The 21,517-nt window shown below is 43.9% G+C and overlaps 1 protein-coding gene across 1 annotated transcript in view; it reads right to left on the bottom strand.

Moving 5' to 3' along the window:
* Positions 1-21,517, bottom strand: part of fam131ab (family with sequence similarity 131 member Ab) — a 53,640-nt gene that overhangs the window by 14,750 nt on the left and 17,373 nt on the right. The window contains exons 2-3 of the mRNA XM_056610465.1: positions 10,361-10,454; positions 9,903-10,085 (exon numbers count right to left, since the gene is read on the bottom strand). Of these exons, the coding sequence (XP_056466440.1) occupies positions 9,903-10,085; positions 10,361-10,430 (253 nt within the window). The 5' untranslated portion in view covers positions 10,431-10,454. The remainder of the gene's footprint in view (positions 1-9,902; positions 10,086-10,360; positions 10,455-21,517) is intronic.

Here is a 21,517-nt window from a genome sequence, read left to right as displayed (position 1 = left end):
AATAGCGTGCTAAGCACACACACACACACACACACACACACACACACACACACACACACACACACACACACACACACACACACACACACACACACACACACACACACACACACACACACACACACACACACAATGCATTTCGCTGCTAAAACAACAACTTGGGCTGCTTCTAGGACATTTTGGGTGGATTTTGAACGGTATGTGGGCAGGACGTTTTTTGCAGGCAGGACCTGGCAACCCTGCGCTGTTGCCCGAGGTGCAGAAATGCTCCGGAACAGATCTGGATCCACCATGGCCAAAATAATTGTCATGAATAGCATGAATAGATTCATGCATTACCAGGTGACCTTGGGTGTTTTGAAAGGCGCCTCTAAATTAAATGTATTATTATTATTATATTATTATTATCATTCAACTTGAACGTGTGTTTTTACAGTATAGAGTGGTGGAGGGATGACGTATGTTGGCCAACCCGGAAGTGAGCATCGACCTGGGTTTCCATGGTTTCCCTTGACAAAAAGCCAACGGGTTTTTCCATTAGCTCTAAAAACCACGCGGCAAAGGAGCAGCCGTAAATTGTGTTGTTTTTGTCGTAAACTGGGGTCCGACGGTTAAAAAATAGACAGATATTCCGAGGTATCCTTAAAAGGCAGCTTGGATGTTTTTATTTTCTGCAGTTTAGACTTCTTCTATAACCTATTTTTGAAAGCAAAACACCAAGCTCAATGATTTAACGAGGCAGGGTTATTTGAAACAATTTATTAAATATATATTTGTGAGAGGTCATTCCTTCTCCTGAGTTTGCTTCCTATTTATGTCTAGTGTACAACACTGTCCACAAGCATCACCCCCCCCCCTCCCCATATGGATTTGGAGAATTGTTGCCACATCCCAGTGGTGGAGGTATCATATATATGAAAGAGGGCATTCAATACTACAATGATCAATTAGGAGGCCGAAGCCCTAAAGGATGCAATAGGTGACCCTGAACATGCCTTGCGATGTGGACAGACGTATCTATTTTACGCCTTGGCGTGATACCGGGTTGCACACACACACACACACACACACACACACACACACACACACACACACACACACACACACACACACACACACACACACACACACACACACACACACACACACACACACACACACACGTGCACATGCAGATGCAAGCACACGTTCCCTCTCTGACACTCTGCCACAGCCCAGGCCACCAGGTCTCATGTCACTGTTAGGTGACTGGGTCGACAACATTCAAGTAAGCTGTACTTTGAGGTCTCTTATATATCAAAGGGGGTCTCAAAGGACGCATACGCTTCTACCTGTGGCTCCAGCCCTACAGGAAATGACTCGGCAAGTGCTCCATCTCGTTGCACCTGCACCCAGCGGCTCGCTTGCAAGATTTGGGCCTGAAGTTCTGTCCAGACCTACACCGTAGCCATCTAACCTGCATATCTGAGAATCAGGCCTCTCTTTAATAATGACAAAAAGTTATGAGAGAAATACACATTCACTGGTGGTGCCGGCTCCTTTTGACCTTTTGACCCCAGACTTCTGGGGGAATAGCTGAATCAATTCATTAGTCAATCAGAAGCATGAAAATATCTTCCCGGTGGCGTAACGGGGCAAACAAGGTGTCCTTTGACATCTACGTTTCGAGGCGATTGCAACAGTGCCACACATGTTAATTACGTAGTAATTAGCTGTCGAAATTGGAGGCCTTAATCAATAATGAGCAGCTATTGATTTGCTTCCCGATAGAAATTTGTGACAAATGACATGTTATTTAGCATCTACACGTTGAGCTGAGTCCAATGACACCCAGCATGACACTCTAGCAAATGGTAACATGTATTTTACATGGTACACCTAGGTCTAGGACATGATCTCGGTGTAGCAAGAGGGCGAGCTTGATCTCATTGGATTCAGGTTAACGTGTAGATGCTAAATAACATGTAATTTGTCAAAAATCCCCATCGGGAAGCAAATCTATAGCTGGTCATTATTGATAAAGGCCTCCAAAATCGACAGCTAATTACTACCCCGAAACATATTCAAATATGATCATGTGTGGCACTGTTGCAATCGCCTCGAAACGTAGATGTCAAAGGACACCTTGTTTAACCCGTTACGTCACCGGGAAGATATTTTCATACTTCTAATGGATTGATTCATATTTTAAGGTTCTCGGATTGAGACTTTAAGCGGCTGCAGCAGAAGTGCTGAGACGAAAGATGATATCAAGACATTTATAGAATATTCCCATTCACATTATGATTCTTCGTCATAACATCCGACCAAACATCCTTTACAGTCACTGAGCGAGGATTATGAAAGGGGGCCTGCCCGTAATTCCGACGCCTCATTGTTCCGACGTCTCAATGTTCCGAAATATTTCCCATTAGATCAACATGCCACTCTTCCGACGGTTTAATGTTCCGAAAAACGAAACCCATTGGTCCGAAGGTCCGTTTGTCCGACTTTTCAAAAAGGAGGAGCATTAGGCCGACGGTTCAATATGCTGAATAGGAAAAATAGTTTTATACCTCGCTCGCTCCCTCTCTCTCCCTCTCCCTCTCCCTCTCCCTCTCTCACTCTCACTCTCACTCTCACTGTGTGTGTGTGTGTGTGTGTGTGTGTGTGTGTGTGTGTGTGTGTGTGTGTGTGTGTGTGTGTTCGTGCCCGTGTTGAGAATTAGACCTCCGCTCTCTGTCCATGGGGCTGCAACACCGTGTCGAAATGAAGTGAAGCGTTGTCTTTTTGCTCTCCAAAATTCATCGTGAACGTGATATGTAGGCCTAGGTTGTATTTTGGAGACAGAGAGAGAGTGAGAGTGAGAGAGAGAGGGAGCGAGCGAGGTATAAAACTATTTTTTCTATTCGGCATATTGAACCGTCGGCCTAATTCGCCTCCTTTTTGAAAAGTCGGACTAACGGACCTTCTGACCAATGGGTTTCGTTTTCGGAACATTGAACCGTCGGAATAGTGGCATGTCGATCTAATGGGAAATATTTCGGAACATTGAGACGTCGGAACAATGAGGCGTCGGAATTACGGCATGGCACCTATGAAAGTCCAGGCCCCCCCTTCCTGCACTCGGGGTCCGGGCCAAGTTTCGGGCAGGAAGGGCCACCCCTTCCTGCCCTCGGGGTCCGACCGGGCCAAGTTTCGGTGCGGGGGTCCCAGTTAGGCCTTAGAATAAGGTATTCAAATTTCAGGGCGGTAGGACGTTCCTATCTCAAAAACTGTTTTTTCCACCACATTCTGAACCATTAGGTCTTGCAGGTAACACTTCTGAGGGGCTTTGTCCAAATGACAGTCCATTTGGGAAAACTTTTTTTCTCTAAGGGCTAGAACTCCAAATCTCGGATATGTCGTTCTCGGGGCCCCGGGAAATGTGTGTAAACATTTTAGCCTCCCTAGCTATCTCGAAAAGGCCGGAAAAGGGGCGTGACCTCCAACAGTACAGTAAATGTACATTAGACAGAGGTTAGTTTCTAGTCCCCATTTTTTGTGGGATGGAGGTGTACATTTGTGGCTTAAGGTGTGTAGACACAGCTGGCCTGTGGCCACGTTTTTGAAGTCTGGGGTCAAAAGGTCAAAAGGAGCCGGCACAACGCCGCTTATGAGATAACAAAAAGTTAATGTGTATTTCTCTCGTAACTTTTTGTCATTATTAAAGAGAAGCCTGATTCTCAGATATGCGTGTTCGATGGCTAGGGTGTAGGTCTGGGAAGAACTTCAGGCCAAAATCTTGCAAGCGAGCCGCTGGGTGCAGGTGCAACGAGATGGAGCACTTGCCGAGTCATTTCCTGTAGGGCTAGAGCCACAGATTCAGACTTTATTGTCATTGTGCAAACTTGTACAATGAAATTGGGGTGGTGCTCACTACCCATAGTGCAAAATAAATAAAGCAGTGCAAAAAGCAAAAATACAAACACAAACAACAGCAATAGGCACAATAAATATAAATATGCAGACATAACATATAAGTAAAATAAATAAATATGGTAGAGGATTTCACATGTCCATTGGGGGGGGGGGGTCAGGCGTTAAGTAGACGAATTGCCCAGGGGTAGAAGGTATTCCTCAGCCTGTTTGTCCGGCTCCCAAGGGACCTGTATCTCCTACCCGAAGGGAGGAGTTGGAAGAAGCCATGGCCGGGGTGTGATGGGTCACTCAGGTTGAAGCGTATGAGTCCTTTGAGACCCCCTTTGATAAAAGGGGTTCTCAAATGTTGACCCTCAGTCACCTATTGCATCACTTGCCGTGCATCACCCAAGTGGGTGCTACACACTGGTGGTGGTTAGTGAGGTCCCCCCTGTAACCCTGCCTCGTTAAATCATTGAGCTTGGTGTTTTGCTTTCAAAAATAGGTTATAGAAGAAGTCTAAACTGCAGAAAATAAAAACATCCAAGCTGCCTTTTAAGGATACCTCGGAATATCTGTCTATTTTTTAACCGTCGGTCCCCAGTTTACGACAAAAACAACACAATTTACGGCAGCTCCTTTGCCGCGTGGTTTTTAGAGCCAATGGAAAAACCCGTTGGCTTTTTGTCAAGGGAAACCATGGAAACCCAGGTCGACGCTCACTTCCGGGTTGGCCAACATACGTCATCCCTCCACCACTCTATACTGTAAAAACACATGTTCAAGTTGAATGATAATGCATGAATCTATTCATGCTATTCATGACAATTATTTTGGCCATGGTGGATCCAGATCTGTTCCGGAGCATTTCTGCACCTCGGGCAACAGCGCAGGGTTGCCAGGTCCTGCCTGCAAAAAACGTCCTGCCCACATACCGTTCAAAATCCACCCAAAATGTCCTAGAAGCAGCCCAAGTTGTTGTTTTAGCAGCGAAATGTGTGTGTGTGTGTGTGTGTGTGTGTGTGTGTGTGTGTGTGTGTGTGTGTGTGTGTGTGTGTGTGTGTGTGTGTGTGTGTGTGTGTGTGTTGGGGTGCGTGCGTGCGTGCGTGTGTGTGTGTGTATGTGTGCTTAGCACGCTATTTTATGTTGAAATGCAACGTAATCCAGTGTTCACGAAAACGTACACTGTCAACGTATGCTTTTGGCGACTGGGTTGGCTCTCAGATAAACGTGTTTCTAACCATAGATATATATAGAACAGTGTTCTATATATCTATGTTTCTAACAAGATGATATTGTAGCGTCACAGGGTTTGGGAGGAAGGGGCGGGCCTTCTGAGAGGGGGTTCCGGGGGTTTCCTTCCGGACGGGAGTTTTGGTTGTTGTAGTTTTCCGGTGGAGCTGTGCCTGCCTATCCGATTGTGGAATCCAATAAACCTGCTATCAAGCTTACTTCGCTCAATACCTCGCCTGTGGTTATTACAATATCATTAAAAGTTACATAAAGTAACGGTTTAATAACACAAACGCAGGAAACACGTGAGCTGCTAGTTTAGCGAAAGCAGCGTCCCTAGCAACCTGACGTCGTTGAAACATGCGAGCGAGCCGATTAAATCTTCCTAATAACTATAAAACTAAAGATCAGACACAATCACTGACTGAAGATTATGCAAGTAAAAAGTATATTTCTCGCTAGAAATGTTATTAGAAACACGTTTAACGGTGAATCGATCCTAAAATATTGCATTTCCCATTCAGATCATAAAGATTAATAAAGATCATACACATTCACTGACTGAAGATTATGCAAGGAAAATGTACATTTCTCGCTAGAAATGTCATTAGAAACACGTTTAATGGTGTATTTGTCCTAAAATATTGCATTTTCCATTCAGATAATAACGATCAATATGGCTACGTAACAATTTCACCAAATGCTAGGAGAACGTATCGCCCCCTGTTGGTGCTATTCCCCCATTCATTTCTAATGGAGAAGGACGCGTGTTCAGGGTGACGCTTTGGTCAGGCAAAGCGTGAGCCTGAACACGCCTTGCGATGTGGACAGACGTATCTATTTTACGCCTTGGCGTGATACCGGGTTGCACACACACACACACACACACACACACACACACACACACACACACACACACACACACACACACACACACACACACACACACACACACACACACACACACACACACACTCTCTCTATAACACAAACACACACACAAACACACACACACACACACACCCTCTCTATCACACACACTCTCCCACACACACGCACACACACTTTGCAGATAATTCTTTCCGGTCACCATGGCTTTGGCTGACAGCCTTGTAAAGGAGGGTGTTTGTGCGTGTGTGGGGGAGGAGGGTATGTGTGTGTGTGTGTGTCACAAGTTATAGTGTCTATCTTTTGGCAGGAGCCAGACTATCAATAGGACACCCTCCCCCCCTCCCCCCACCTCAACCACCCTGCATCTCATTCCATCTCCTCCATGTGCTTCTCATGAGCTCGCCAAAGACCTCTGACTTGCACACATGGACACGTTCACACGTGCATGCAGCCGTCCTCTGCTCTCGCCCTCTTTCATACACAAACATTCCAGCATGGGCCAACTGAGTGCCGCACAACACAAACCGATGCATTTCATGCCAGCCCTCCAGAGGCCCCTGAGCACACAGGGCCCGCAACTGAGGGACAGGAGAGGAGTCCACCCCTGGCCCAGACGGGCCCAGGAGAGGAGTCCGCCCCTGGGCCAGACCGGGGCCAGGAGAGGAGTCGGCCCCTGGGCCAGACGGACCCAGGAGAGGAGTCTGCCCCTGGGCCAGTCCGGTGCCAGGAGAGGAGTCGGCCCCTGGGCCAGTCTGTGGCAAAGAGAGGAGTCAGCCCCTGGGCCAGAGGGAAGGAGAGGTTCGGCCCCTGGGCCAGTCTGGGGCCAGGAGAGGAGTCGCAGTTCACCCAGCGCAGTGCATGGGGAAGGGAGGGCAGGGTCTTTGGATGGGTTGTCCTAGCTCCTGCATACACATACACTCCTGCATACACATGTTTGAAGGATCCCGGCAAAATCTCCCCTCTGCGTCCATGAAAATGTTGAAATGATCAAAAATTGGTTGATCTTTTTGAGGAAACCGTTTTGATGTTGCAGACCACAACTCTTTCACAACACACCCATGATGCAGTGCTTTACATTTAAATTTTACATTTAGGGCATTTAGCAGACGCTTTTATCAAAAGTGAATTACAATAAGTACATTTGCCATAAGAAGTGAAACAATATATCGCTGTCAGTACAGTAAAGATGTTCATAGAACCAAGTGCAAGTACTAACAATCGCTAGGCTAACTAATTACCCGTGTTCAGCAATGATAGCAGCTACTGCAGATGCTACACAATTAGCTACACAAAACAGAGGGGAAAGGGAGAAATAGCTAGCGCAACGGTTCCACTTTAAGTCAAAGAAAATAAGAATGATGATGGCATGACAATGGCCAGGAGCAGAACCTTGCTGTGCAAATTAACCTTGAGCTTCTGCATTGCAGGAGGCAAAGGGGAGGCATGCCAGGGAGGAAGCTAGGGGCAGAAAGTAACCTAAAGTGTGATCCCCCCTGCTACTACTGGCACTGCTCTCATCTCTTCATCACCTCACACTATTTAGGGTAGTAAGAGAGAGGGGGTGAGGGAGGAGCTGAGAGTTGGCACCAGACAAAGGCTAGATAGATAAAGCTTAGATGATTTAGAAAGTGATCCTAATTAAAGGTAATTCTGTGGTGCGGTGTTGCCGCCGTGGTTGTAAGTGAAACCAAACCTAATCATTGAACCAGAGGGACCGCAACAGGTTATGGTTATTGTGGTCTCTGATTGGTTTTAATTGGTACCAGCTGATGCCACTCCGTTGTGAGCTCCATTACCTAGGGCTCTGTGAGGAGCCTTGTGGCCATCAGGCCCGTCTGTGTGCCCTTATATGGGCTCCACGGATCGCATCACCAACCCTCTATTTGTAAACATGAAAAACATGTGTTTGTACGAGCCCTGGTTTCGGTTTGGACAGATGGAAGGGGCCACCAATGCCACAGAACGCTGCAGTGGAGTGAGTTGTTTAAGGTACATTATAGTAACTCAGAATCTCCAATAACAGGTCAACAAATGTGAGTCTACATCAGGGTTTATACAGAAACCCTTAAGTTGAATTTACTAGTCTACCTTTTATTACCTTTTTTAATAGCTTCACCATATTTTTTAATACCAGCACGACTTCAAGCTGCAACTGTAGCAGCGGAAAGTGTGGAACAGTAACAGTAAGACATAACACTTTGCCCTTCACAAGCCATGTGACTGTGGGTCCATGTTAGTCACAATGGTGGTACAGTACTTGAAGAGCCAAATATTTTCTGAGGTGGTACTCATTGTGAAAAGTTTGAGAACCACCAGCCTAAATATTGAGCCAATTTGAGAGCTTGAGCATGACCCCATGGCCTATCTGCTTGTGGCCTAGATTGGAGCTATTGATCCTGAATTAATATTTACAGGTAGTGTACTCCAACTTCCATTTAAAGTTACTACAAGCTTTGTTGGCTGATACGGCCCTTTTTAATAAGATACATTTTCCAATATTATAGCTACTGTAACAGATAATCAACAGTAGGCTTAATAGATAAAATGATCACAAATCCATGAAAATGTTCAGATGCAAACTATGTACCCTATGTAGGGCTGTACAGTATGGACTAAATGTATATCACGGTATGATTTGAGGCATAGACACTATTATATCACGGTATGTTAATTGTATCTTCTAATTTCAATATAAATGCTTCAGAAGGGGCAAAAATTGCACAGGAAAATGCAAAATAATTTCTCAAGTTCTTCTTGTCGTGTGTAGGGCAGGTAAAGCGTACCTTGGATTGAGTGCTGGACCATCTCTTTAAAGGCCTTTCTGTCGACATTTTGAAAGGGAAGCATGTCCTTACATAGGCAGGGCTCCAGACTGCGACCAAATTGTCGCATTTTGCGACCAAAATTTGAGTGTGCGACTGAATTTTACAGCTGGTCGCGCATGTGCGACCTGGACTCTGACTGGCACTGGCACACTAGCCGTGTTTAAGTGCCAGTCAGAGTCCTGCACAGGTCTTATTTTGCAAACCCGCACCCGCAATACTTAAAACCACATCCGACCCGTGATCGGTCAATAGCGCGGATTACATTCCGCACCCGACCAGACCCGCTATAAATTGATATCGACGCCCGACCCGCACCTGATGGAAATTAGACACATTAGATGGGGGCTTTTCACACGGGAGGCGTTTGTCGCGCCTGCTAATGCATTCTCAATGGCGAGGCGAGTGGGCAGAGAGGAAGTGCAGCGTCCTGTCAAGCGGCACGACAAGCCATTTTATGGGAAAATGTGCATTTCCACATGTCTTTCAAATGACTTATACTAACAGAGGCGAGCTCGCGAAGAGGATAGGCAGCAAGCCAGTCAGGTACCCAGTTTGTTTCAGCGCAGGGGCGAGGTTTGTTTGAACAAACACCGCGTGACATCGTTGATATCACTCAGGTCCTACTCGCAACATAAAAATAAATCTACGCAAGTTTTAGTAATAAGAGATAGGCCTGCACGTAAGTTACACAAATTGAAAAACTAATCGGCCTAGTTGGATGGGGGTTAAAAAATGTAATACCTCGTCAGATTACGTTTATTACTTTTTAATACTTTTTAATGGCCTTAATTTGGGCTAATTTCATGTACTACCTTTTAATACCTTTAACAACCCCGCAGAAACCCTGCTACATTTACATCCTTACTTACGTTTTTAAAACGTTGGCAATTTCAGGATCAATCCATAGCCTGATTCAACCCACTGCATCCCTGTTCCTCTAAAATAAAAGGCTTGAGGGATAGGTTACTACAAGGCACCGACACACAGTAGGGGCTCCCCACCAAGCATACGAGCTCCTCTGGAACAACACAGTCATGTTTGTACTCAAGGGCACGGGGAATCAGGGAATCCAACCTGCAGCAAAGCGCGCCTCCTGTTCGCCCTCGCTGAGGTCTGAGTAGGAGTTGAAGTCCGACTCCAGGGCGGCCGGGGTCTCCATGGGCTTACACCAGCCCTTCCACTCTATCAGGTGGGCTAGCCGACCCTGGGCCATGGCTGTGGGCTTGGTCACATGGTCCTTCACCACCTGGGAGATACCTGAAGAGAACGGGTGGGAACATGACACAGACAAGGGTTTCAATGTCGGAATGGCTCGTATATGGCATTTAGTGTGTGTGTGTGTGTGTGTGTGTGTGTGTGTGTGTGTGTGTGTGTGTGTGTGTGTGTGTGTGTGTGTGTGTGTGTGTGTGTGTGTGAGTGAGTGAGTGAGTGTATTAAGCAGACATGTATGCCTATGTACTATGTAGTATAGTATTTGTTCATATTTCCTTTGTCTTCCTGAATATACGTTAAGGTTAACGTATGATACATACCATGTAGTGAGGACCGTGCTAATGCTGCAATCTCTTGAATAGTAAGAGCTCTTCTTGATTTAGGTAACATTTCAATGGTGTCATCAACATTCACCTGAAAGAGAGAGAGGAAGATTAGACTTCAAGGTTCACGTGGCAGCGAGCAGCTTTGGTGCATGTTCTCACTCTCGTATTATGACTCAGAGGCAAATCAATTTGTATTTTTGAAGTTTTTCGAAGCAGAGCAAAATACTAGCCAAGACCTTGAAAATTGAATCTGCCATTCTGTTGACTGCTAGTAATCCTCACAACCAAACGCTTCCAGTGTAACGACGACCAGAAATGTTACATTCATATAATGTCAATACAACCCTCTGCCCCCCCCACACACACACACACACACACACACACACACACACACACACACACACACACACACACACACACACACACACACACACACACACACACACACACACACACACACACACACACACAGACCCAGCATGGCCTGTAAAAAGAACCAGACAGGAGACAAAAGATGGACCCCTTCTATGGAGTTAGATTCATGCCAAAACCCCTCACACACGCAAAACGTGTTTTGCTCACGCATAACGATTCACACGCACACAAAACGTGTTTTACTCACGCAAAATGATTCACACACACGCTCAGTGTGGTTTGCAAATGCAAAACATCATTCACAAACTAAAGCATTTTCCTTCAGAAACAAATACAGTATGTTTTACACAAAGTACAAAAAAAAATCCTTCAAGTACACAAAACAATTCTACAAGTACGGAACACGAAAGCTGCGCGTGGATCGGAATGCATTTGCGCACGGATCGGATTGCATTTGTGTGAGGAACAGCAAGGCGGAGAATTAGTGCCAAAAGTCACGTGACAAATAAATGTCCTGTTATTCACACTACACAACAGCAGGTGGCCGTGTTGAGTCAGTTTAAGGCCGCCAGGACGATCTTTTTTCTCCCCAAAATCTTTATTTGATTCCAAAACAGAGTGGCGACACTTCCATTGGACTCACCTGTTGGCCGCTCATTTTGTTCAATTTAATCTCCCAAACTAGCTTTTCTCCGTGTCGTACGATTCCGTGACAAAGGGGCGGCAAGTCGCATAGTATGGAGTTGAATCCACACACGTTTGGCCGGCATCAAATAAAGATTTTGGGGAGAAAAAAGATCGTCCTGGCGTCTTCCTGAATATACGTTAAGGTTAACGTATGATACATACCATGTAGTGAGGACCGTGCTAATGCTGCAATCTCTTGAATAGTAAGACGCTACTCTTGTACACTGTAAAAACTAAAACTTAAAATTGTTGGTCTCATTATGATTTCTGAGTAAAATGAATATAAAACATTAAGTATTCATGTCAACTGTGCAATGCAATTTAGTCCAACCAACAATGTTGAGTTTTGGGTCAAGAGTTGGGCTCAGTGTAGTATCTTTGTTAGCAAGACACACGGGTTTAAGTCAGACTCTGGCTGTGTCCCAATTCCTAGGACGCATCCTTCGAAGGCTGCATTCGAAGGATGCGTCGACGCCGATTGCGTCACAGCGTCGCGCCAAGTGCTGTCCCAATTCCAAGGGTCCTTCAAATGCGGCCTACGAATGCAGCCTTCTTTTCCCGGATTTGAAGGATGCATCGGCTGTATGCTGTATCATTCACGGCCCAACGTATCCCAAGCTCCTTCACGGCCCAACGTATCCCTCCCAAGATTCATTGCGCATTCAGTCAATGGAGATGGCGGAGAATGGCGATTTAAGTTCTGCATTTAAATGTAAGTATTTGGTTTCTAGTCACTCGAGTATTTAACGATACAAATGTTAAAAATACTAGGGCCCTTAAAACTTTTTTCATTAAAGGGACTCTGACCTTTGTTGCATTTGAGAATTACAGTACGCCGTGGACCACTTTGGTCTGCCATCGTCAGTCGCTACGGTCGCTACTCGCTACTGTCTGCCGTGGAATCAAAACAAACCCTCTAGTTGAGGACGCGCCTTGATGACGCGGGCCCGAATGCGCCACAAGAAGCAGACGGAAAACCTTATATATCCATGCAGCAAACAGACAGGTCTGTCGGCCAATAAGGTCATTCGGTCCGAAGAATCTTATTGGTTGAAGTTTTCACTAAATATTATGAGAGTAAAATAATTGTTTGTTTTTACTCCTGGTGGGTCTGTCTTGCATATTAGAGTGTTATTACCTTATTAATACCAATTTAACCTTATCCCAAAAAAGTGTAAAAATGCAACAAAGGTAAGAGTCCCTTTAAAGTAATAGGCAATATAAGTAAGGTAACGTTACAGTTAGTGACGCTGTAACGTTAACTAAGAACACCCGTTAAGCCCTATAGTTTCAAATTTAAGAGGTTAAAATGGTTATACTTACCGAAATTGTGGCGATTATATAGATAATTTGCTATTCTGTAACGTTAGATAAATGGACCAACGCGAACACAGGTTGTGTACCCTGGTTTTCAGACCGTAACGTTACAGACGTTGGGATTGATTGCAGTTAACTTGGTTATTTTGCTATTTAAGCTGCTTTTGTTTGGTAGTGTAAAGCAAAACTAATTCTAACATTTAGTTTTGTTTTAGGGGGCCAGCAGCATACTGCTCGATTTATTCTATTGAGGGGGGAGAACGATGAGCTGTTCACCGGGGTGAAGTAGGCTACTCAGCAAGTGTGGCTTGGGGGTAAAGAAACAATCGTTTATTTATATCGTAAGTTAGTTTATAAAAATTATTATAGGCATTTTATCTATCTACATTTGACCATCTTGTAAAGGTTAGTTCAATTAGCCCTCATCAAACAGCAGGACAGATACAACATCCCCAGAAATCGTTTACTACGATGTCCTATTTTGGGTTATTAAAGAAAGAAAGACAAAAAAAAGTCACAGCTCGCATCAGTACTAGACAGCACTAGAAAAACACACAAAGAAAAAGGGTGTTTTGACTTCTACTGCTTGTCTTATTATTATGGGCTTCATATAGGATGAGGGCTAATTTAGATGTAACCTTTACAAGATGGTCAAATATATATTATAAATGGCCTATTGTTAACATGGGCTATTAACATGATTGATAAATGTGTCCCTTGTTTCTCTGATTTAATAATGTCTCTGTGTTTAGGACAATTCTGGAGAAAATAGGCCTTCAGGGGAAGGTGACTCCCCTGCAGGCAAAGAAAAAATGGGACAATTTAAAAATATATATATAAAGTATGTACATGTCATTTTAAATATACATTATTTGTTTTAACCATGCAAGTTAATAAACACTTTTGCTGAAATTTGTTTTAATACTGCTGTTGTTAACTGCCATGATTGATTTCCTCTGCCTTAGGATTGCAAGTATCCAGGGTCAGGAGAGGGGGTAGGTGGGAAACCCGGTGCTGCCACTTGGCCCTGGTTTGTCCCCATGGATGAGGTAATTTGGGACAGAGGCATTCCACCAACCCCCCTGTCCTAATTGCCTCCATCCCTGAGAACACACCAGGGCCAAGTACAGCAAGTATAGCAGTGGTGGATCAGGAGGTGGAGGACAAGGATCAGGAGGAGGAAAGACAGCGAAGGCCAAGGTCCAGAAAGAGGGACAGAGAGGAAGACATGTTCCAGAGTCGCTCACCATCTTCCGAAAAGGACTCAAGACTCACCTGTTCAGAGTCCACCTCGACTGCATAGCCACCCTCCCCCTTCTGGCAACCATTGTACACTGTGTTGTATTGTATTGTATTATAGTACTTAACTGTGTAGCAACTGCAGTAGCTGCTATCATGGCTGTAACACGGGGAATTGATTAGCCTAGCGATTGTGGTACTTGCACTTGGTTCTATGAACATCCTTTCTGTACCGACCAGTTGGTTCTATGAAGATCCTTTCTGTACCGACCCGAATAAAACTAGGCTGTTTTATTCGGGGCTAAAGCCCCGGATCTAATTTGAATAGCCCCGAATCTTTTTTGTTAAAAAAAGAAAAAGAATATATATATATTTTTTTTTTTTGCTACATGCAGAGCCTGTGCTATATCCACACGTCGCACATGCCCCCATTTGTTAGGACTCTTGCGTAGCTTACTGCTAGGAATTTCTGTTCTGCTGCTCAAGATTTTAAGCCATGTATTTATGAACTTTCATTGAAGAAAATATATCAGTTTTTTGTGGTCTGTAAATAGGCCAATCTATGAGGCTAAATAGCATGCCAATATTGATGACTGATTGTGTCAAGTGTCTAAGGGTGAATGCTAACATGATTTGTTTCCAACTTTTGCCTTAAGTTACAATTTAGCTAACTAACTAGCTGCTGCCCTTTCAATTCCAATGCTGGCTGTCATTTCATTACCAATGTTAAGTGTCATAAATAGTTAACACGGGTGCTGATTCATGATTCTCTATAAAATAAATACCCAAAACATGTGATATGTTTTCAATTTGCAGAAAGTTTTGAAAAATCCAGGATGCCTGAGAGCCTTACTGCATTATATTCCATAATAGTTATTTCTTTAGGAACACTGAATGTTGTCTTTTCCTTCACAGAAAAAAAAATATTTCCACTATAAAATGATGCAGAAAAGGCACAGATAGATGAATAAAAATCCACCAGAATGCAGGAAATTAAGTGTTTGACGCTCAAACATTTCTGGGGGAGCACCCCCATACCCCCCACCTATAATTTGTCCCCCAAAATGTTGAAATGAAACCTAGCCTATATGACCCTGTACGCAGGTTGTATACAATATATCCATAGATATGTTGTTTCTACTTTTTGGATTAAAAAGAAAGCATGTCAGCAAACTCCATGTCGGCCCTTAGTATGATTATCATTTCATCATAGAGTGGTGAAAATGAGTTTGACACACCTGATATAGGTAATGTAAGGTCTGTCTCACTTCTTATTAATTTTACTCTGAAATAACTTGAATGGAACTTTAGATGTCTGGGGATAAGCAGCAGTCAGGTAGCTATTCAAAGCTATAATTACCTGCCTATTTTGTTTATTTAGGTAAAGCATTATGAAAAAAAATGCATGCGCAATAAAGTATACAACAAAATTTGCCGCACGCGCACTGTCCTATTCCCTCTTGGGCTAAGCCCCGGATGTTTCAAAAACCTAGAAACGCCCCTGGTATTGACAGCGATATATTGATGCACTTCTTATGACAAATGTACTTATTGTAAGTCGCTTTGGATAAAAGCGTCTGCTAAATGCCCTAAATGTAAATGTCAAATGTAAATGTTCCAGTTAATAAAAGAGGACATGAGGCTACAAAGGGAGGCAGAGGAGAGAAGAGCCCAGGAGAGCAGGGAAAGAATTGATAGTTTTTTCTCAATTTTGGAGCGTTCGGTGGACAAATAACTTATGTTCTGTTATATTTAACACATTGTTTATTATTATTTACATATTTATTGAAACTAACTTATTTAACTAACTATTTAACTAACTTTTTTGATTAACTATTTATTAAAACTCTTACTAACTTTTTTGTATTGACTAATGTATTCGTATATAAAACATATATACAACAATACAACTATTTACAACAAAAAACATTCATGTGACTATTTACAACAATTATTATAAAACTAGTATATACAAAAACATAACGATCAATATTAATTGTTGTTGGTTTCTTAGTTATTTTTTTCGCGCTGTCCGGTTTAACTTCTGTTTACTAACAGGTCAGCTGTCAGGGTTGCTAGGTGACAGGAGCAGCCCATGGTCACGCAAGATAAAGGGCGGTAACGGTTTGTTACGTAAACCGGAAATGCTCCGTAGGGTAGACCGTCCCATTTCTTCGGCCTTCGGTGTGTCCTTTGCGGTCTACGAAGGCCGCATCCTTCGAAGGATGCGGTCTACGAAGGATGCGTCCTATGAATTGGGACACAGCCTCTGTCTGAGGCTGGGCCAACTACGGTGCACATGCGCATTTCGACACTTTTCGACTATCCCCCGGGGAGTCTGGGTATTCGTGATGCCGGTTGGGGAAAAGGGGTTTATTGCCTTTTGTCAATTTGTTTCTGTTAGGTTAAGTGGGGTTAACGGGTTTGGGGTCTTTATTGTTTGTGTGGTTTTTTTTGTGTGTAGTGTTGCCGCCACCGTTACCGAGACTTGCTTGTTCTATTGCTGTCTGGCATTCAGACATGTAAAATGGAAGTTTCGAAATATTAATTTTAATAAAGTGAACTTAAAACTAGTTTTGCATTCTTTGAAATGCTATTTTTTTTAAATAATATTAACCTTAATTTGAAATATTAAGTTATCAACCCTGACTTACTTTTTTGAGTTTTGTAAAATATAACATTTTAGTTGGTATAACTCTAACTTTCAAGTTTGTCTAAAGACGAAAAATGACATTTTTCATTAATTAACTCCGAGCCCGTCTGCACAACGTCTGCAGCAGCAGCAGCTGACAGAGTTTTCGGTTGGACTAGACGGATACTGAATTGAAGGAGTTTTTTTAACCCAAAGACAGTGAAGGTACAACACTTTTATGTAGGCCTACAGTCCAGTGTTAAGATATGACCAAAATACAAGCTGTGGTCGCTCACACTAAAGCTCGCTGTGGGCGTGCATGAACTATGAACCAACCTGTTGGCGGCTGGCTGTAAACAGTGCTGCACCTACGAGTAACTTATTAATCGCGCGACCCAACGAATCGATGACCAAATTCATTGCCAACGCTTTTAGTAATCGATTTTATCGAATCGTTGTTGCAGCCCTAGACTGAACATCATCAGGGTGTAGTATGCCAGCTCGTTGACCATTTGCTGCACCCACCAATACTTGGCTACCCCGACTTTGAGAAGTAATTTGTGCTTCATTGCGACGCCTCACAGGAGGGACTTGGTGCAGTGTTGTACCAGAGACAACACAGTAAGCTTGTGGTTATAGGCTATGGCTCCCGAACATTAACCCCTGCAGAAAAGAACTATCATCTTGGAGTTTTTAGCTATGAAGTGGGCAATTTGTGAACGGTTTAGGGAATATCTTTATTATACTCCATCCTTTGTCGTTTATACTGACAATTATCCCCTAACCTATGTTTTGTCTTCAGCTAAGCACAACGCCACAATGCACAGGTGGGTGGCAGAGCTCGCAGATTTTGAGTTTGCCATAAAATACCGGCCGGGGAGGGCAAAAGGAGACGCAGACGGGTTGTCGCAAATGCCACTTGAAATGGAGCAGTATATGCAGGCCTGCTCAAAAGGAGTGGAGCCAGACATCCTAGCCACTTTAAGCCAAGCCATACACTCTCGAGTTTCCGAAACGCGAGCCCTGGATGTGTCCCCTCACTATTGCCACTGCCTGCGCAGAAGCGGAAAGTGAACAGGAAACTTCAGCAGTAGCCACCATACCAGAGCATGACCTGAGGAGAGCACAGGAGGAGGACCCAGTCCTCGGGAAGGTGAGAGAGTTTATCATCACAAAGCGATGGCCCCGGAGTAAAAGTAGAGACCGTCGTGATGATTTCACTGTGCTTCTGAAGGAAAGGAAACGACTGTATGTGGACAACAGCGGGATCATGCGATCATGCGGGAACATCCGAAAGACAGCAACCAGAGCTCAGTTGTTGCTGCCCAAGAAATTCCAGCCACTCGTCTTTAATTCCCTGTTTACACCTACCCGATAGTGGGCCCCGATGGTGCCCGATGGCTAAATCAGCAGCTATCGTTATAACATCGGCAAATAGCGTGGTTGCATCGGGAAACACCGTTACTCTTCCCGGGAACATCGTTAGACAACGGGAAGAAATGGGAAGAAATGCTCAATGATCGGGTAACATCGGCAAAGAATGAACATGTTTGTTAATTTTGGGTCTATCGGGGTAGAATCGGTTAAAAGGTGTTGCTATGGGCTAATCGGCTATAATCGGGAATAGAACGGGAGTATAACGTAAGACATCGCAAATCGTTCGGGAATTTTCGGCTATATTCGGCTATATTCGTTAATCTTCCGCGCTTTATCGTGTTTTATCGTCTTTATATCGGCAACCTCAACACACAAAAGACCCTCGAGAACCCTAGACAAATAACGATTGTGAATGACCAGATTGTGTTAAGGAAGACCCTCAATCTGCCACTTGGGTATAAATAGGGGGTGATGGATGGATGTCCTACTTTTATAATTACAGGGTACTTCGCCCATTTAGAACCGGCGTTCTATTATTATAAAATCGCTATTGTAATATAAATAAATATATAAATAAATATCAGTCTAAACCAGTCTCCCCTTTGCCTTCTCCTGAAATGACGCCAAATGACGTCAAACGCGTCATTTGACGTGTTTGGCGTCATTCGAAATGACGTCAAATGACGCCAAACGCACTTCGGGTGTCTTCCCTGGCATAAATCGTTATGTTATCGTTATAACATCGGGTATGTGTAAATGCTACCCCGATAAATTGACCTGATCATAAATTTTTAGCCCGATGTCACCCGAATCACCCCGACTTCCACATCGGTGGTCCATCGGCCATTAGCGGCCATTAGCGGGATGGTTTAAACGGGGCATAAGGAACTACATGAGGAAGTGGGACACCTGGGAGGGGAGCGGACGCTCACTCTGATCCGTGGAGGTTTTACTGGCCTCGTATGCAAAGGGATGTTGACCACTATGTGACACAGTAGTTGCGTAAAACGCAAAAACCCAAATCGGCCCACAAGAGCACCCCTCATCAACATAGTAACAACACATCCATTTGAAATGGTGTCCATAGATTTCCTACATCTTGAAAGTTGCAAGGGGGGCTACGAGTATATACTAGTAGTAATGGACCACTTCACCAGATTCGCTCAGGCGTACGCATGCACCAACAAATCTGCCAAGACTGCAGCTGAAAAAGTGTTCGGAGATTTTGTGCTGAAATTTGGCTTTCCTGCCAAGCTCCATCACGATCAAGGCAGAGAATTTGAGAACAAGCTGTTCTACAAACTCAAAGAATATTGCGGCATTCAAGACTCACACACAACACCATATCACCCAGCTGGAAATGGTCAGGTAGAGAGATTTAACCGAACCCTTATTTCCATGCTGAGATCTCTGCCAGAACAAGCTAAGAGTGACTGGAAAAGTTCTTTGAACAAAGTGGTGCATGCGTACAATTGTACTCGGAATTAAGTAACCGGCTTTTCCCCCTATTACCTTCTCTTTGGTAGGTGTCCACAGCTTCCAGTAGACATCATGTTAGGCCTGAAGCCTAATGAGGAGGAGAGTCGTTCTCACAGCGAGTACGCCGAAAAATGGAGGAAGCGCATGGCTGAGGCATACCAACCAACCTCAAAGGAGGACCAGAAAGGACAGGCCAGAGCAAAAAATTATTATGACAAAAAGACGTACGGAGGTGAGCTGCAGGCTGTTGGTTCGCAACTTGACAGAGAGAGGAGCCCCTGGTAAACTCTGGTCGTACTGGGAAGAAAAGGTGCATGTAGTCCTTGACAAGAAACAAGACAGTCCAGTGTATGTGATACAGCCTGAGAGAGGCCCAGGAAAGACTTGAGTCCTCCACAGTAACTTACTATTGCCTTGTGACTTTTTGCCAGTGGAGGAGGATGTCACGTTAATAGATACCCCAAAAGGAAAAGAAAAGGAACAAACAGAAATAGGGACGATGCGATAAACAGCAGTTCAGAGGATGAAGGCGAATGGAGAGCGATCATCACAGCATCACCAACACGGTCCGCCTCAGCCAGGAGCCGGCTGAGTGCAGGTGCAGAAGAGTTTTATCTACAACCAGCCCCTAGACACCAAGAGCTCTGAGACACAGAAGAGCATCCTAGACAGGATGATGATTCACAAGAGGAAGAGCGGGAGCAGCGGCAGCATCATCTGATGAAGGACAAAGAGATGAGGAGTCGCAGCCACTCTCCAGAAAATATCCTTTCAGATGCAGGAAGCCATCTAAGATGTTTACTTACACCACCCTAGGCCTGCAAAGCAGAGTTAGAATTGAGACTGACTCTCGTTCCTGTTTCCATGGCTCTTGAGTTTAAGACAAATATTCTGGGACTGTGTAATGTCGAGACAACGTTTATTTTGTAGGGGAGAGTGTGGGACTCTAGTTCATTTAGGCTAAAGTATTGGACATTATGGGAAAAGGTGCACTGTGCCTGGAAACATCTACACCCCCTGTATATGAAGAAGTGTGGTTATCCGACCGTATGTTTAATGTGTTGCAGGTGAGCCTAATTTACTGTGTATTCCTTTCCAGTCATTATTTTGCATGTATTGTAGTGGTCCTGAGGAAAGCATGACTGGGGAGAAAGTTAACTAGAGAGCTGTATACGAAGAAGTGTGGTTATCCGACCGTATTTTTAATGTGTTGCAGACCGACGACAATAAATGCCACGTAAAGTCATCCCAACGTCTGATTAATCCAACCATAAGTGTGCTACACCAGCTCACAACACTATTTCAAAACCCCTGTCTGGGTATTCAGAAATGCAAATGCCATAACCAAGTTTATTGGTGTTTTCTTTGCTTCGATCCGCGGGTTGAGAAACAAGCAGTTTTTTATTTTTTTCCCCTTAACTACTAACCGTACCGTACCATACCGTGACTTAAAAACAATTACGTTGTGTTTGCATTGTAATGCACAACTTTGCCTCTCCTTGTTTTAAAACAACCTGGATCCAAACAACTTTAGCCAATGCCTCCTTCTATGTCAGTACTGACATAGGAGGCTGCATTGGCTAAAGTGTTGCCTTACGAATAGGCTACTATAGCATATCGGATTATCGATAGCCTACATGTGTTGTCATGTAGGCTATAGACTGATTGCTTGCATCCATGAAATATTGTAATGCTATAGCCTACTGCATATTGAGAAAATTTTGATTGGTATTGCGCAACAATCTGGGGATGGGTACCCCCCCCTGAATATTGACAGGTTTTATTTTATGTGCAGTGGTTAATTTGAGCCGGATCCTAATTTTTGCCTCTCTGTGTTGCGGTACTTATTTGGGCAGATCCGGTACCTCTCATAAAAAAATAAAAAAATGTTTAAAATAAAATAATAATATGCATATATTAATTTAAAGATCAAAAAAGAGTGGGTTTCATGCACAGTAAACTCATCTGCTCAAGATATTAAAAAACAGCAACGCGCACTCAGAAAAAAAGTATTTGAACATGGAACATGGATATAACAAGTTAAT

Source organism: Gadus chalcogrammus, chromosome 16 (assembly GCF_026213295.1).
Source record: "Gadus chalcogrammus isolate NIFS_2021 chromosome 16, NIFS_Gcha_1.0, whole genome shotgun sequence".
Classification (NCBI taxonomy): Eukaryota; Metazoa; Chordata; class Actinopteri; order Gadiformes; family Gadidae; genus Gadus; species Gadus chalcogrammus.
The sequence above is the reverse complement of the archived record's forward strand: the minus strand, read 5'-3'. Positions and strand labels throughout refer to the sequence as shown.